The sequence below is a fragment of the Carcharhinus amblyrhynchos genome, chromosome 2 (assembly GCF_965287045.1).
Source record: "Carcharhinus amblyrhynchos chromosome 2, sCarAmb.v2.hapA, whole genome shotgun sequence".
NCBI classification, from domain to species: domain Eukaryota; kingdom Metazoa; phylum Chordata; class Chondrichthyes; order Carcharhiniformes; family Carcharhinidae; genus Carcharhinus; species Carcharhinus amblyrhynchos.
In genome coordinates, this window is record NC_137325.1 from 23,288,786 (window position 1) to 23,304,991 (window position 16,206).

The 16,206-nt window shown below is 44.0% G+C and overlaps 1 protein-coding gene across 3 annotated transcripts in view; it reads right to left on the reverse strand.

Annotated features, from left to right (window-relative positions):
* Positions 1-16,206, reverse strand: part of ctnnd2b (catenin (cadherin-associated protein), delta 2b) — a 1,166,477-nt gene that overhangs the window by 465,358 nt on the left and 684,913 nt on the right. For all 3 annotated transcript variants that reach the window (XM_080203490.1, XM_080203498.1, XM_080203509.1), the window contains exon 4: positions 16,076-16,188. In XM_080203490.1, coding sequence (XP_080059616.1) covers positions 16,076-16,188 — 113 coding nt within the window. The remainder of the gene's footprint in view (positions 1-16,075; positions 16,189-16,206) is intronic.

A 16,206-nucleotide genomic window follows, 5' to 3' on the forward strand; every position in this document is an offset into this window, starting at 1 on the left:
CACTTCTGCAACGCAAGCAGGAAAGGTTTTATTGAAGAGCCAACCTCATGCCCAGGGCTCCATTTTATGGTACAAGACAGCCTTTGGCAGAAAGAGGTGCCATTTGTCAACAGTCACATGACAGCTCAGATCACCAAGGCTTGATTTCAAGCCAAGACTGCCTGTCATCATATACAACAGCCACATGGAGGTCAAACAAATTAATAGCTATGTCCAACTGTTTGATCACTTTTACATTTGCCTCCCCTGTACAAGAACTTGCTTTGCAAGAAGAGAAAGAGCTGAGGATAGTTCTTAAGGAGAGTTCTTAAGAATTATGAATGGGTTAGACAGAGTAGATGCAGAGAAGAAATTTCCATTTGTGGGGAAGTTTAAACCCAGGATCATAAATACAACACAGTTACTCATTAATCTAGTAGGGAGTTCATGAGAATTTTTTTTACACTGAGGCTTGCTTGGCTGAAAGCTTTGATGCATTCAGAGAAGCTAAGATGAAAGGAATAGATAAAGTAAGGTGAGGCGACACTTATAAGAACATAAGAACATAAGAAATAGGAGCAGGAGTAGGCCATCTAGCCCTTCGAGCCTGCCCCGCCATTCAATAAGATCATGGCTGATCTGTCGTGGCTCAGTTCCACATTCCCGCCCTCTCCCCATAACCCTTAATCCCCTCTCTTATCAAAAACCCATCAACCCGCGTCTTAAAAATATTTAGCGAGGCAGCCTCCACCACTTCAACGGGCAGAGAATTCCAGAGATTCACCACCCTTTGAGTGAAGAAGTTCCTCCTCAACTCTGTTCTAAACCGCACCCCCCTTTATCCTGAGGCTGTGCCCCCTAGTCCTACTGTCCTTTCTGAGAGGGAAGAGTCTCTCCACCTCTATCCTATCCATCCCATTCATCATCTTATATGTCTCAATGAGATCTCCCCTCATTCTTCTAAACTCTAACGAGTACAAGCCTAGTTTATTCAGCCTCTCCTCGTAGTTCAACCCCCTCAACTCAGGCATCAGCCTAGTAAACCTCCTCTGCACTCCCTCCAAGGCCAAAATATCCTTGCGTAAGTGCGGCGACCAAAACTGCACACAGTACTCCAGCTGCGGCCTCACCAATGCCCTATACAGCTGCAGCAAGACCTCCCTACTTTTATATTCAATCCCCCTCGCTATGAAGGCCAGCATCCCATTCGCCTTCCTGACCACCTGCTGCACCTGCAGGCTGGGTTTTTGCGACTCATGCACAAGGACCCCGAGGTCCCTCTGCACTGTCGCCTGCTGCAGTTTTTCGCCACGTAAGTAATAGTCCTTCCTACCATTATTCCTACCAAAGTGGACCACCTCACACTTGCCAACATTAAATTCCATTTGTCATTTCCTGGCCCATTCGCCCAGCCTATCTAGATCCTTCTGCAGACTCTCCACACCCTCCGCGCAATTTGCCGTTCCACCAATCTTGGTGTCATCAGCAAACTTCGACACCCTACACTCGGTTCCCTCCTCCAGATCATCTATATAAATGGCAAATAGCTGAGGCCCCAGCACTGACCCCTGGGGCACTCCACTAGTCACCAACCGCCAAACCGCCACTCGTGTGGAACTCCCACACTTGATAGATCAGATGGGTCTGTTTCTAAAAAGTCTCTGCTTCTTTTATGGCCCACCTTATTGAGGCCTAAGCTGATGAATGTTAGTGTAAACCAAGAGTGAAGATTATGGAGGAGATGCTTGGGCCTCTAATGTCCGGGATTGAGAAAAAAAAGTGGCCAATATAAAGGAAGTCAGGGCAGACACTGGGACTAACCACTTTGCTACTGTGGCATGACTTGACAAATTGATGCTCCCTATTTTTGAAGGAAAATCCACAGGGACTTCCCTGCTTAAATTCCCACCAGAGTTTCTGGCAAGTCCAGCCCCAAACAGAGAGTGCAAACTAAAATCTACTGCCAATCGTATTTAACAGGCATCTCATAGGATCACAGAACCCCTACAGCACAGAAGGAGGCCATTCAGCCCATCGAGTCTGCACCGACCACAGTCCCACCCGGGCCCGATTCCAGCAGCCCCACACCATTTACCCTGCTAATCCCACTGACACTAGGGTCAATCCATTTAAACAGCACATCTTTGGACTGTGGGAGGAAACCGGAGGGTACGGAGGAAACCCACGCAACCAGGGAACAATGTGCAAACTCCATGCAGACAGTGACCCGAGGCTGGAATTGAAATCAGGTCCCTGGCACTTTGAGGCAGCAGTGCTAATTGCTGTGATACCATGCTGCCCACATCTATCTGGCTTTGGGGTACTAACAAAAAATATGATATTGTCACCAGCCCGGGAGGAGCTACGTCTGAAGTGAGGCACAGAAAAGACAAGGACAACTCCTATCCAAACAACAGAAATTCACTGGCATTGCTATGCTGGAGACATACCTGGTTTGCCATTGAGGTCTTCTCCAAGTTTGAACTTTGAATAAGTTTTCAGTCCCAATATTGCATAGTAAAAAGGAAAAAAATGGCTATATAACCTCAGGATATCCCAAACACGTTACAACCAACAATGTACTTCTGAAAAGTAGTTACCATTGTGACATTGGGTAAAATATTGAACACAGCAAGATCCCACAAACAGCAAAGTGACAACAATGAAATAGGATGTTTTTAGTGTCCAGGCTACTGGTGATAAATCCCCTGCTTTCCTTTGAAATGGTGCCATGCAATCTTTTATGATCATCCATGAGCGTCACTGGGGCCTTGGTTTCATAACTCATCCAAAAGCCTCCCTCAGTACTGCGCTGTCGCGATTATATGCTTCAGACCTGCACTGACAACCTCCTAGTTCACAGACGAGACTGCAACAAGCCGAGCCACAGGGAGCGACTGCAAATATATACAGGAGGTCTTTCTCAGTGTCTGCTGATGATAAGTGTTACTGGAACAATAATGTTTCGCTTCAATGTTCCCAAAGCCAGGGAAGTGGAAATGTGGATTCATAATTCATCACGTGTAGAATTGCAAATGATAATTGTGCCATTCAAAAAGGTTTCCTGCTGCCCAGTAGGAGAAGACAAGAAAACATAGAAACATAGAAGATAGGGGCAGGAGCAAGCCATTTGGCCCTTCAAGCCTGCTCCGCCATTCATTACAATCATGGCTGATTGTCCAACACAATAGTCTAATCCTGATTTCTCCCCATAGCCTTTGATCCCATTCACCCCAAGTGCTACATCGAGCCGCCTCTTGAATATATTCAATGTCTTGGCATCAACTATTTCCTGTGGTAATGAATTATGAAGGCTCGCCACTCTTTGGATGAAGAAATGTCTCCTCATCTCCATCCTAAATGTTCTTCCCCAAATTCTCAGCCTGTGACCCCTGGTTCTGGACTCCCCGCCGTCTGGAACATCCTCCCTGCATCTACCCTGTCTACTCTGTTAGAATTTTATAAGTCTCTATGCAATCCCCCCCCTCATTCATCTGAACTCCAGCGAAAACAATCCTAACCTAGCCAATCTCTCCTCATACATCAGGAAATGAAAGAGAATATTACACCAAGCCACTCTTGTATGTTACCTAGCAGCCAGTTGTCAAACAAAACCAGCAAATACCTGGGGATGTTCCACCAAGTTCATCTTTCCAGTTACAAGTAATGGAGATTGGGAATGAGGAGGAGGGGGTAGGGGTGTGGGGGTGTTGGGGGGGGGGGGGGGTGCGGCGTGAGGGCTCCTAAGAATGGGAGTAAAGTTCATTGTGAAAGGTTTGTGGTTAGAACATTTGATCAATAACACTGACTAGTGTTAGGGTTTTGATCGAAGCCTGCCTCGACTCCTGCAGTTTGGCATTAGTGTGAGGATAAGATGTTTCACTCCAGGTGTGATTCTAGTCACACACTAGGAAGCTATCACACATTAAATTAGATTAAATTTTTATTAATTTTCATATTTAAACATCACAAGATATACTTCTTAACTGCTAATCTATTTCTATTAGTCCTAATTCAAGCAATATTCCTCTTATAGGCTTGAACTCCTGTCCCAGATCAGTTGGCATCATACTAACTTACATGCTTGTACCTTTTAACAGTCCTAGGGCTTTTTAACACATCTGGAGAGACAAAGAGACACCTGTCTTCTGACAACCCCAAACAGCAGCCTTCAGAGAGGGAGACAGAAAAACATCTCTTGTTCTTTTAGATAGAGGCAGAAATTGCCTGCTTTTCTTTGTAAGCTTAGCTCCCCCTTGTAAGTACATGACTTTGTCAATCAACCTAAACCAAACGCTACTCTGAAACCCCAGGGTAATATCCAAATAAACAAAAATGCATTAACTCAGATTAAAACAAACCCTAGCTAAAATCAATTTGTAGCCTGCATTCTCAGCTTGTGAGCTGCCTGTTTTTGCAGATAAATCGGCACCATGAAAAACAGAGCTGAATTTTAAACAAACACCTTACAAGAATCATGATAAAAATACATTTCTTAAAGGCACAGTATCATCACACCAGTCCAGCTCAGACTTCCACATACCGGGCTGGAGGGTCAACCCAGATCCTGTGTTCAAATCTCTGGGGTTGGCCTATACTCAAACTTTCCAACTCAAAGACAAGTTAGCCATTGTCTGAACCACAGCTGAAGCAGCTTAATCTGGGCTGCAAAGCATTGGCAATTGTTACATTAGTGTTCTTTCACTGGCTTTCTAAAGCGCCACATTTGAAAATCTAGAATATAGTTGCTTGCACACTTGGGGTATGGACTTTGAAATTATCTTTGATATAGTTCTGCACATAAAATCATTCAGCAATGCCAATCAAACATTCATTCTGATATGGGGAGAAGTTAATTGAGATCAACAATTTTCATACCGATGTTTCAGAATCGGAAACTCAATGCAAACCTGTCAGATTTGTGCATGGTACATGGTACATTTGAGTCTGATGAGGCAGCACAAACTGATACAAAGACAAAGGTAAGTTTGTATCAATGTACACAAGGATGACAGGTGTAGTATAACTAATACATTCAAACTATGAAAGAGAATCAGCAAGGTAGCCTTCGTAAACATCTCTGTAACAATTGTATCAGATAAGTGGCAAAACTTCACCATCATAAAGATATTTTTCTTTCCTGATGACGCTGTCCAATTGAGCACTCTCCTCTTATTTCTGCTCCTTTCAAGCTTTCATTTTAGCCCACACAATGGTAAAACCTCCATGAAAGGCATCGCAGGACTGATAAGGAACTTTGGCAGCAATAAAATACTTGTTAAAGTCAAACCTACTGATGCGTACTAGGTTCTATTACTGCAGCATTGCTTCCATTTATCCTGGCATCTCAGTCTTGATCCCCAGTTGCACATCTCTAACCGACTAGACAGCCCTCTGCATAAATGCTTCTCAATTAGCAGTCTCAAACCTTAGTAAGGACAAAAGGGGAGGTCATAGCCTAGTGGCATAATCACTCGACTATTAATCCTGAAATTCAGCTAATGATCTGGGGACCCGGGTTCGAATCCAGCCATGGCAGCTGATGGAATTTCAATTCAATAAAAAGTATCTGGAATTAAAAATTTACAAATGACCATGAAAGTGTTGTTGACTGTCAGGAAATCTCATCTGGTTCACTAATGGTCTTTAGGGAAGGATCTCTGCCATCCTTACTTGGTCTGGCCTACACGTGACTCCAGAGCCACAGCAATGTGGTTGACTCTGAACTGCCCTCTGAAGAAGGACAACCAGGGATGGGCAATAAATAGTGGCCAGACAGTGACACCCTTGTCCCATGAATGAATTTTTAAAAAACATAGTTGATAAAGATGTGCATTTATTGAGTGACTTTCAGGTCCTTGGGGCATCCTGTAACGTTCTACAGTAAATGTAGCACTTGTGTTTTGAAGTGTAGTTACTGTTATAATAGATTTATTAGAGTTAATTGAGGACATAACATGCAGAGGAGTTGTATTTTTGAAGAGTCTTCCCGGTTCTGCAGACCTTCAAAGATGGTGTTCTGGATCTGGTTGCAGCTATCCTGCCCCCATTTCTGACAGATCCATCAGGGGAAAATGAATGGCGAGTGATTCACACAGTTGGAAAACCTGAACTCACCAGTACTGAATTTCACAGCAGTCCCAGTTTAGCTGCTGCAAGGAGCTAAATTCCTAGGCCAGGAATTTCTGCTCCTGTTTTTGTCGGGTGGGTTCGGCAACTAGAATGGAAAATCTTGCGAGAACTCCCAAATCGTGTCTCACACCAACATAAGTGCGTGATGCGATTGTCCCCTATCCCCATCAGTGACATGGCACATTTCCCAACGTTGAGCATCGGGAACATTGTTTGCATTCATTAAAATATCATTATAGGGGGCAATTCTCCCAGCCTGCTGTACTACTAGAGCAAAATTAGTGTCAAGGTGCCCCTTCAGGTACAGCCAGGGGGCCAGGCTGGCACTGCCAAGCTGGCAATGCCCAGGGGGCTTCCGCTCATATCCCCATCCTCTGAGGGGCCTTAATGGCCCCTCGTTCACTCCAGTAGTGTCTGCTTGCCAGCTCCCCCCAAGTGGGAAACTATTGCAAACCCCACTGGAGTGAAACACTCCTAGCGGGGTGGAGAGGCTAATGGGCCCAAAGATTTCAGACCCGGACACTTTCATTACACGTTAAATAAATGATTATATTGCAAAATCAGTGCAGGGAGGTGGGGGGTCTGGGATAATTGCCCCTGTTACCCTTCTACATTTCCTTTTCATTATAAAAATGGGAAAGTAAATTGTAAGCAGTTTGATACCGCGATCGCAATGCTGTTTGCAACCACGTATCCATTTATTGAGTTTGACAAGTTCAAATACAGTAGTGGCTGGACTTTTCCAGCACCTCCCCCTCCCCCCCCAAGGTTGGTTTCCCTGGCTCACCAATGGGACTTTCTGGCTTTGCTGACATTTACCGTGTTTTGCGTAGCTTGCCAGTCTCAGCACCAGGGAACCTGTGACAGGGATCGACTTCAGCAAGACTGTTAGATCGCACTGGCAAGAAGGGCCAGAAAATCCCGCCCAATGATTTTAAGCAGTAGACTTGGAGATAAACAATATTACACCATTCTTTTTCCCAGAGAGATACATAACACTTATTGTTCCTTTAGAACCAAGCTCTCTCTACAACTTGTTAAAGAAAAGCTTAAGGATTTTTATAGGTCGACTCTCATGAGTATGGGCTTGTTCTAATTCATTATTATGTTCAATAAGTGTTCTTACAAACAATTGAGAAGTATTTCCTTCAAAACTGATGCCAACTTGTTTATATTGTCTCCACTGTTCCACTTCTAAAGCCTTTACTTTCTCAGAAGACTAAGGAAATTTGGCAGGTTGAATTTTTACAGATGCATCATAAAAAGCATTCTTTCTGGTTGTATCACAGCTTGGTATGGCTCCTGCTCTGTCCAAGACTGCAAGAAACTACAAAGGGTTGTGAATGAAGCCCAGTCTGCCATCAAACCAGCCTCCCATCCATTGATTCTGTCTATACTTCCCGCTGCCTCGGAAAAGCAGCCAGCATAATTAAGGACTCCACACATGGCAGACATATTCTCTTCCACTTTCTTCCGTTGGGAAAAAGACACAATTGTCTGAAGTCATGTACCAACTGACTCAAGAACAGCTTCTTCCCTGCTGCCATCAGACTTTTGAATGGGCCTACTTTGAATTAAATTGATCTTTCTCTACACCCTAACTGTGACTGTAATACTATATTCTGCACTCTCTCCTTTTCTTCTCTATGAACTGCATGCTTTGTCTGTATAGTATGCAAGAAAAAATACTTTTCACTGCATATTAATACATGTGACAATAATAAATTAAATCAAAAATATTCATAGCTCTGTCAAAACTGCCTTTTTTATTTGCTTACAACATGGTCATGAAAATACATAAATCATATGTGCTGCACTTTCAGCAAACACGCGAACAACAGTGTTATCTATATTATCCGCTAAAGCTCCCCAGGAAGAAACAATCTTCAACATCTTATTATTTCTAGTTACAGTACACATCCACAAGCTAACTTTAGGTTAAAAACCTTCAACCATGCGGGATTAAAACTAATCCGAATCCCCCGTGTCTGTGGTATACTCAATTAGGGTAACTCAGAAGAGAGAAGGAAAGAAGAGACACTGAGAGAAGGGGAAGAAAGGGAGAAAGACTTGCATTTCTGCAATACATACATGATCACAGGATTTTCCAAAGTGCTTTACAGCCAATTAAGCATATATTTTTTAAAATGTACTGTTGTATTTGGAAACCAAGCAGTCAATTTGCACACAAACAGAATGAGGCAAGTGAGCAAAAAATGTGCCTCTATTGAAGTCATGTTCTGGGATCTTTGCTCTGTTTGCTTGTATGGCTCGATGAGGCATCAGGTCACGCAGTGGAATCTGCGGAACACATCCAATCAGAATTGGCGACCCTTCCCTCAATACCTCAAAACTTTTAGATTCAAAACAGAATTTTTTCAAGGAAGGGGCAAAATTAAAATTCTGGTGGAATTAAACAGCATTCATGTGGAGTATGATGTTTCTCTTTGATCTTTAACACAGAATACAACCATTGACTTGGATTAGCCTGCATTCATCATCTCCAGCTTGCATTCAAAGGTCTTTTGCCCTCAAAAACCCAATAGCAGTCAATGGATTGTCAGAGGAATCTTTTGATACGTCCAGTTAAGTTGCACTTTTCATTCAATTCAATCCTCAGGTTCTGAAGTTTGTGAAATATGATGAATTCCTCCTAAAAGATGAATTCATTCAACCAACATAGGACATGGTTGTGTTTAAGAAACTTACAAACACATCCTACAATTACACTGCTGTAATCTCAGATAATCATGGTTAGGTGGATTGGCCATAGCTAAAATTGCCTCTTAGTGTCAGGCAGACTAGTTAAGGTAAATACATGGGGTTATAGTGATAGAGCCTGGGTGGGGTTCTAGTCAGTGCAGACTCGATGCAGTGAATGGCCTCCTTCTGCACTGTAGGATTCTATGATTCTATCAGAAAAATGCTCTCACAAAATAGTTCATTACTCCTAGTGGTTGAAGTGATAGCTACAAATTTGTAAACTTTTACTTTTAGACCTGTTGCTCCTGAAAATCTGGAATTCTCCTCCCAAGAGCTGTCAATACTTGGTCAATTAAAATCTGCAAAACTGAGATTAATAGGTTTTTATTAGGTAAGGGAATTAAAGGGCTATGCAATCAAAACGGAGTTAAGGTGCAGCTCAGTCACAGTCTCATCAATTTACAGAACAGGCTCAAGGGGCCGAATGGCCTACTCCTGCTCCCATGTGTCTCAGCATGTAAATGGCAAAGTTTAGCTAGGCGCAGTCACATGTTCATGCGACAAATGGCCGCTGCGTGCTGGCTGACTTGACTTGCGTGCTCCACGGCTACCTGAACTGGCAAAAGCGACCGCGAGAAGCACAAATAAATTTCTCTGCAAATGTTGTGAGTCTTTCTCGTCATGTAGCGATTAGGAGAAATGGGAAACGGGCTAATAGCCCTTCAGATACAGACAAAAATCTTCTTGGTTTGCAACATGGTGCCCTTTCTATAAATAGAATTTATTAGCAAAGCTCCCTGTGTGAAAGGAATTTTAATCAGGCAGTTCAGATAATCAGTTGCAGAAGCGGCACAATTGTGATGAGGACAGTAAAACAAGGAGACACTGAATGCCACGACGAAGAGAGAATTTACTATGTTACAAGATCTGTTCCTGATCGTTAAAAACGCTGCAAGCAAAAATAGAGAGAAAGAACGATCATCAAGCAGATGGTCTGTGGCAGGTGTTAAAACACTGACAGGTTCTGGGTATAGTACAACGTAGAACCATGCCCTCGAGGGAGCAGAAGGAGGCCATTCAGCCCATTGAGTCTGCACCAACTCTCTGAAAGAGCATCCCATTTGAGTCGGGCCCTCCTCCCTATCCCCATAACCTGGCGCCTTTGTCATGGCTAATCCATCTAACCTGTACATCTTTGGAGTGTGAAAGGAAACCAGCGCATCAGGAAGAAACCCACACAGATACAGGGAGAATGTGCAAACTTCGCACAGACAGTGACCTAAGCTGGGAATCAAACCCCAGGTCGCTGGCATTGTGAGGCAGCAGTGCTAATCACTGTACCACCATGCCAATTATCAGGATTTGCTGAAATATTTCAGTGGGAAAGATTTCAATTTTAGGTTGCTGTTATTCAACAGCTTTTGCATTACTCCGAAGCAGCCTTGGTTTTCTACAGCAACACAAAAGCAACACTGCAACAGTGACTATTTCAAAAGTACTTAATTAATGTTAAATGCTTTGAGACATCCAGAGGTTGAGGAAGGCATGATGTACCTGTAAGTGTTATTTCTGTGACAGTATTACTCTGAAGATAGGTCACAACCCAATCCCAAGTGGAGTGTGTGACACCCTACAACAATGGCCATCACAAACTGAATCAAGTGAACACCACACAGAGCTTGTTTGTCATTTTGTAAACCTTAGCAGGGCCTTATTAAGCATTCTGAGCATGGAAGGTACTGCTTGAACCCTTGATACATGAAAAAAATACTCCTGCACTCCTTCTCTCAGAGTGTAAAACCCACACCAGGTAGTATTACAATGTGCCAACAGGTGTATATGAATACAGATCTCAGTTCAGCAGGAACAGTGTAAGCACCATTTTAAGTCTGTGACAACATTTAACTCAGAGACAGTGTGATAAAAAAATGTTTAATTTCTTTAAAATGTCTGGGGAATATGTCATTGGTTTTAAGACTGTTCAAAAATGAATCTAAAAGGGATCAATTGTAATTTTCTTGGAGAATAAGAAATACTATTCCATGTGAAGTGCCAACCCTTGACCTGGAAGCAGTACCAACAGGGAGGCAGTAACATAGGCAAGCCATGTGGTTGGACACAGAGAAGACAGACAAAGAAGTTATTGTTGTAAAGAACAAAGGAGAGGTGCCACAGAGGGGTAAACAGCAGGTACATTTACTTGAGCTGTGTAAATGAGTGCGATACAGTTAAACAGGACAGAAAATTGAAGGCATGGTTCGGGTTGGGATTTGTGAATTGGACAATTTTACTGTTGTTACTTCAGTTTTCCCAGAGGTGATTGTTTGGGGGTCTATATATGACGCCCACTAACGTTTTTTTGCCCCTTGTTTCCCAACTCTACCCAAACAAACTCCACGTTGTCAGAGCTAATATCCTTTCTCACTACTGTGTTAATTTCTTCCTTAACCAGCAGTTCCATTCCACCACCTTTTTCCTTTGTGCCTGCCCTTCCTGAATACTGTGGCACATTCAGTTCCAACTTACAAAAAATTGTAAATTGAATTGGTGCGTTTATATGCCCTGTTTGTGAGCAGAACTCCCACTTACCCGATGAAGGGGCAGCACTCCGAAAACTAGCGGCTTGTGCTACCAAATAAACCTGTTGGACTTTAACCTGGTGTTGTGAGACTTCTTGCCATGAGAAAAATGACAACTTAAGTCTGATTCTCTGGATAGAATTTTCCAGCCCAGCTGTGGTGGGATCCACTGTGGGGACGCGATGAGCCAGCCAAAAGGCTTTTGGTGGGGCTGAAAAGTCCCACCTTCTCGCCCTCTGTCTCTGCCTCTCTCTTTCTCTTTGTAGGGGCTGACGACTGTCCAGATTAGCCGTGGAGCCTTGTGACAATGTTTTCTGTTCTTTTGATTTTTGGAACACATTGGTTTCCTAGTTGTAAAAATATCAGAGATGGGATAAAGTATGTTTGGCTGAATGGGCTAGTTGTGGGTGAAAAATTACGTGATGAAGCCTCCAAGAGTAGGTCCAATCAGAACTGGTAACCTTATCTCTCTTCCTCTCCTTCCCTCGCACACCCAAATACACACTGATTACACCTTTCAGTTTCCGCCCTGTAGTTAACGTTAACAATGATGCATCCTTTAATGATGCTCGGTCAATTTAGTGTTGATTAGGGGTAGGATATCCAGCTGGCGCGAAGTTTTATGCAAATGAAGTGATTAAATTACCACCAGATTAATCGGTCACCAGATACAAAATGGAGAGGATTAAAATTTTCCAGACCAACCTACTTCAAAAAAGGAAACAAATGCCAAATTATATGTTCCGACCCACACAAACTGCAGAACTCAGCGAGACCAGGATCCAGCGCTTCAGTCCCTAGCTGCAGGGATATAACAATGTTGCTGGATGCCTGCAGGCAGTACATACCACCCTCCATATTGCAGTGCTGTGTGTTCTGCCTGTAAAGGAACAGTATCATCTTTTTACTGGATGCAAAGCGAAATACTTTAAGGTCTTTATTCAGAAAGAAAAGTTCCCCTTTCAGCTTCAGTGACCCAAACCAGTGATCCATACAGTAAATCACATTAACATGTAACTCATTATCCAGTAGAATACCTTTTGTGATCGGTTGCCATCTCTGGCCTTGTGTCTCCAGGCAAGTTAGTTTATGAGCACAAGAGTTTATCATCGCAGTGAGTATAAGGTTGTAAAAATTCCAAGATTGTCCTGAAATTACCATGAATTTGAGATTAATTTCCAGGGCACTTCCGAGAGTAACATGGTTGGTTTTCTCTCCAGGTCTTATGACACTCGGCCAAAGAAAATTCAAGGGGGTGTATTTTTCACCATCATATGGGCTGCCGGTGGGGGGTGGGGGGGTGGGGGGGGGGTGGGGAGGGGGAGGGGGTGGGGAGGGGGGGGAGGGGGTGGGGAGGGGGGGGGCTCCTCATGCCAGCAAAACTGGGCTGCACAGAGATCAGGGTGCCATGCCATCTTTAAAGGGTCAGAACCTGATTTAAACCCCCAGCCCACAACAGAGTTCTCATGGACTCCTTCCCCACTCCCAATTATAGACAGCACTTCTCTACAATCCCTGGCCCACCAAACATTAGCCGCTTTATCCCCGACCCTGATCATTGGCTCCTTCTCCCACCAAACTTCCTCTTACCGCTACCCCCCCCAATCACTGACCACTTCTCCCCCCCACGCACCCATGATAGTTATCACTGGCATCCGCTGCTGCTTTGTCCGCTCCCAGCCACCACACACCAAAGTGAATCTTCCCCCTCCCCCCACAAACCCCACCAATCAGGCTCCCACTGGGGTGCGTCCTTTGGCACAGGCTGGCACTGCCAGGTTGACATGGAGCCAAACTGGCAGTGTCAACCTTTGCCAAGGGAGCAGTGCCAGGGCATTACTAGGCCACTGCCTGGTCATGTCCCTCTCCCCCAGGGGCCATGCTTACCTCTACAATCCCAGAGTGACCCCCAGAACAGGTTTACGTATGTGTCAACCTGTTGTAAATGGTGCTGGCATGATGGCATGCCAGTGCCCACTGAATATCTGGTGAAGGGCTAAGTCCTGGAGAGAGTGCTCACTAATGACATGTTAAAGTATTAAAATGAGCTTTCTGTGGCCCCATGGCATGGTTCACGTCACTCCACTGGGAAGGGACCAGGAAGATTGGAACCCGGAAACTCACTGGCAAGAATCGTGTTCTCTGGATTTTGAGCACGGGCCTCCATTCTTGCAGACAGAGTGTGTGGGTGCCAAATTGCCTCCACAATCCCTGAAGTTTAATCTATGTGCTGTCCACTTTGGTGGAAAGATATTCTGATGGTATCCTGCACGGCAAATATTCTGCAGAAATTGGGCACAATAGTTAGGCAATCTGGGGAGGGGAAACTTTTAACAGCAGAATTCAGCTCCTGATCCATCCTCTGTGGCCTAGAGTTCAAATGGTACTGAGCCATTTCTGGGGAGATCGGTGGCAGGAGCAGGAAATCCCACGGGAGTCCCAAATTGCAGTTTACGCCGATGGGACTTCATGTTCCCATTGACCCCCTCGCCCCGCCCCGCAGCATACCCAGTCACCAGCAACCCGGGGTTTGCCTGGGGCAGCATGGTGGCACAGTGATTAGCACTGCTGCCTCACAGTGCCAAGGACCCAGGTTTGATTCCTGGCTTGGGTCACTGCCTGCGTGGAATTTGCACATTCTCCTTGTGTCTGTGTGGGTTTCCTCCGGGTACTCCGGTTTTCTCCCACAGTCCAAAGACGTGCAGGTTTAGGTGCCTTAGCCACGCTAAAATTCTCCCTCAGTGTACCCGAACAGGTGCAGGAGTGTGGCGACAAGGGGATTTTCACAGTAACTTCATTACAATGTTAATGTAAGCCTACTTGTGACACTAATAAATAAACTTTTAAAGGCTCTCGATAAGCTAAGGAGGCAGAAAATTCTTTGAGAAAACAAACAAGGAAGGAATAATGAAGCTTGACAATAAACCATTGCTTCAGCTGCTCAATCGTTTAAGCGGTGCCCTTCAACATGATGAAGTTAAGGCAAGGTCATTCTCATAAGAAGAGGTCCACGGCATTGGGAATATATCAGAAACTATTAAAAATTGAAAAGCAATTTGCACAATTCCCTACATGTCTAACATTTGTAACAAACCCGCTTGTTTGTAAGACAATGCTTCTGTGCATCATTGCCCAATGGTAACCAATAAAATACTGTTCAAAGGCATTACCAACTTAAACTTGAGCAGTATTTTGAATTCTGTACATACTATTTGCACAATAATGTAAAATGGATGACAATGAGTAGACACCTGCTTATATCTTTCCCATTTTTAAAATTTTTACTGAAGTCAGTGGAAGAGATGCAAAATGGGTTACCAAGGTCACAATCGCCCGCTCTACAATATTACGCCACACCAAAGCCTACCCCTTTGCTTTCACTGGTGCAACTCCAATTCCATCCCTAACCCAGAGTACCAGTGTAGGAAGCTGCCCCTCACTTGCCCCTTTGTTTAGAAAGCAAAGGCAACCAGACAGGATCAGAAGTGGCAGTCACATCAAACTACTGTACTGTCCGCAGAATAACGCAGAGCTAAAGCCACAAGGTCTAACTGCTATTGGGAGGAGGATATTTACAGTTAACATCAAGAATATAAAAGCTAGCAGCACACATCTGGCCACAGCCCAGACCACTGTAAAGTGAAAAGGACTGCAATTGGCCGTGTAGGGTATCCCACATGGATTTTGAGATGAACAATGAGTTGTCAGGGTGCTTCATAACATTGAGGCATTGCTCCGACTCAGAGCTAGTATCTGCGAGAAGGTAAATTAATTGTGTGGTGTTTAAATCAGGCAACATATAACCCATTATATTCATACACACCAAAGACATTTTCCATCAGCATAAAGGTCATTGGCTCAGCAGAACGTTTTATAGTGTTTTGTATGAAATGGAATTTGCGCAACGTACCTTCTTTCTGCACAGATAAAATAAATATATCTATTTATATCTATATTTATCTCTGGATCTGTTTATCTATATAATCTATCTTTATAAATCATATTCTAATTAAATAATTACAGTACACATATCAATATATATGTAAAGTATATCCATCTATCATATACCTGTTTTTATGAGCATATATACATTTGATACCTTGAGGGGAATGGATTTAATGTTTGAGTAGCATCCAAACGTTAAATTGCTATAGACCCTACTCCTCAGTTCTATTACATGATTGAGTGGATTGAGGCTGCATGTGTACTCATCCTGATGAAATATTGCTCTATAGAGAGCACACTTCCACAGGCAGCTGAACATGCTGGTGGCCCAATTCTGAAGAGGGTTTGACGACAGAAGTTCACATTTAAGATTCCCCACAGTGAGAAGAAAGTCAGGAGCAAATCCTCAAACACCCCGCTTCCCTGTACCTCCCATCAGTCAGCATTACTGCTGCACTGGAACTTTTTCCTTCACTTGCAAATATTCTGAATGGAATAAAAGAAGCTATGCATATGCCTTCATCACCGAGACTGTAGCAGATCAACATTGCTCCACAATGAACCCCCCCCACCCCGCCCCCCAACCCATCTCCTGCATAACCCACCACCCTTTGCATGTTGGTTCAAATTTCCACACATCAAACACTCACACTGAGGACACCTCAAAGCCGGTTGCAAAGGAGACACAAAATTACATGGTGCCAGGAGACACCTCACCAAGTCAGTGTGGTCCATACCTAATGCTGCTCATGCTGCCAGTGTCAGATCCCAGTTTGCATCGCTCCAATTGGCTGGCAACAATCTGGCGCTCGGCCTCCAGCTCTCTGGTTAGTCTCTCAAACTGCAGCTCCTGCAACGGGAAGAAGAA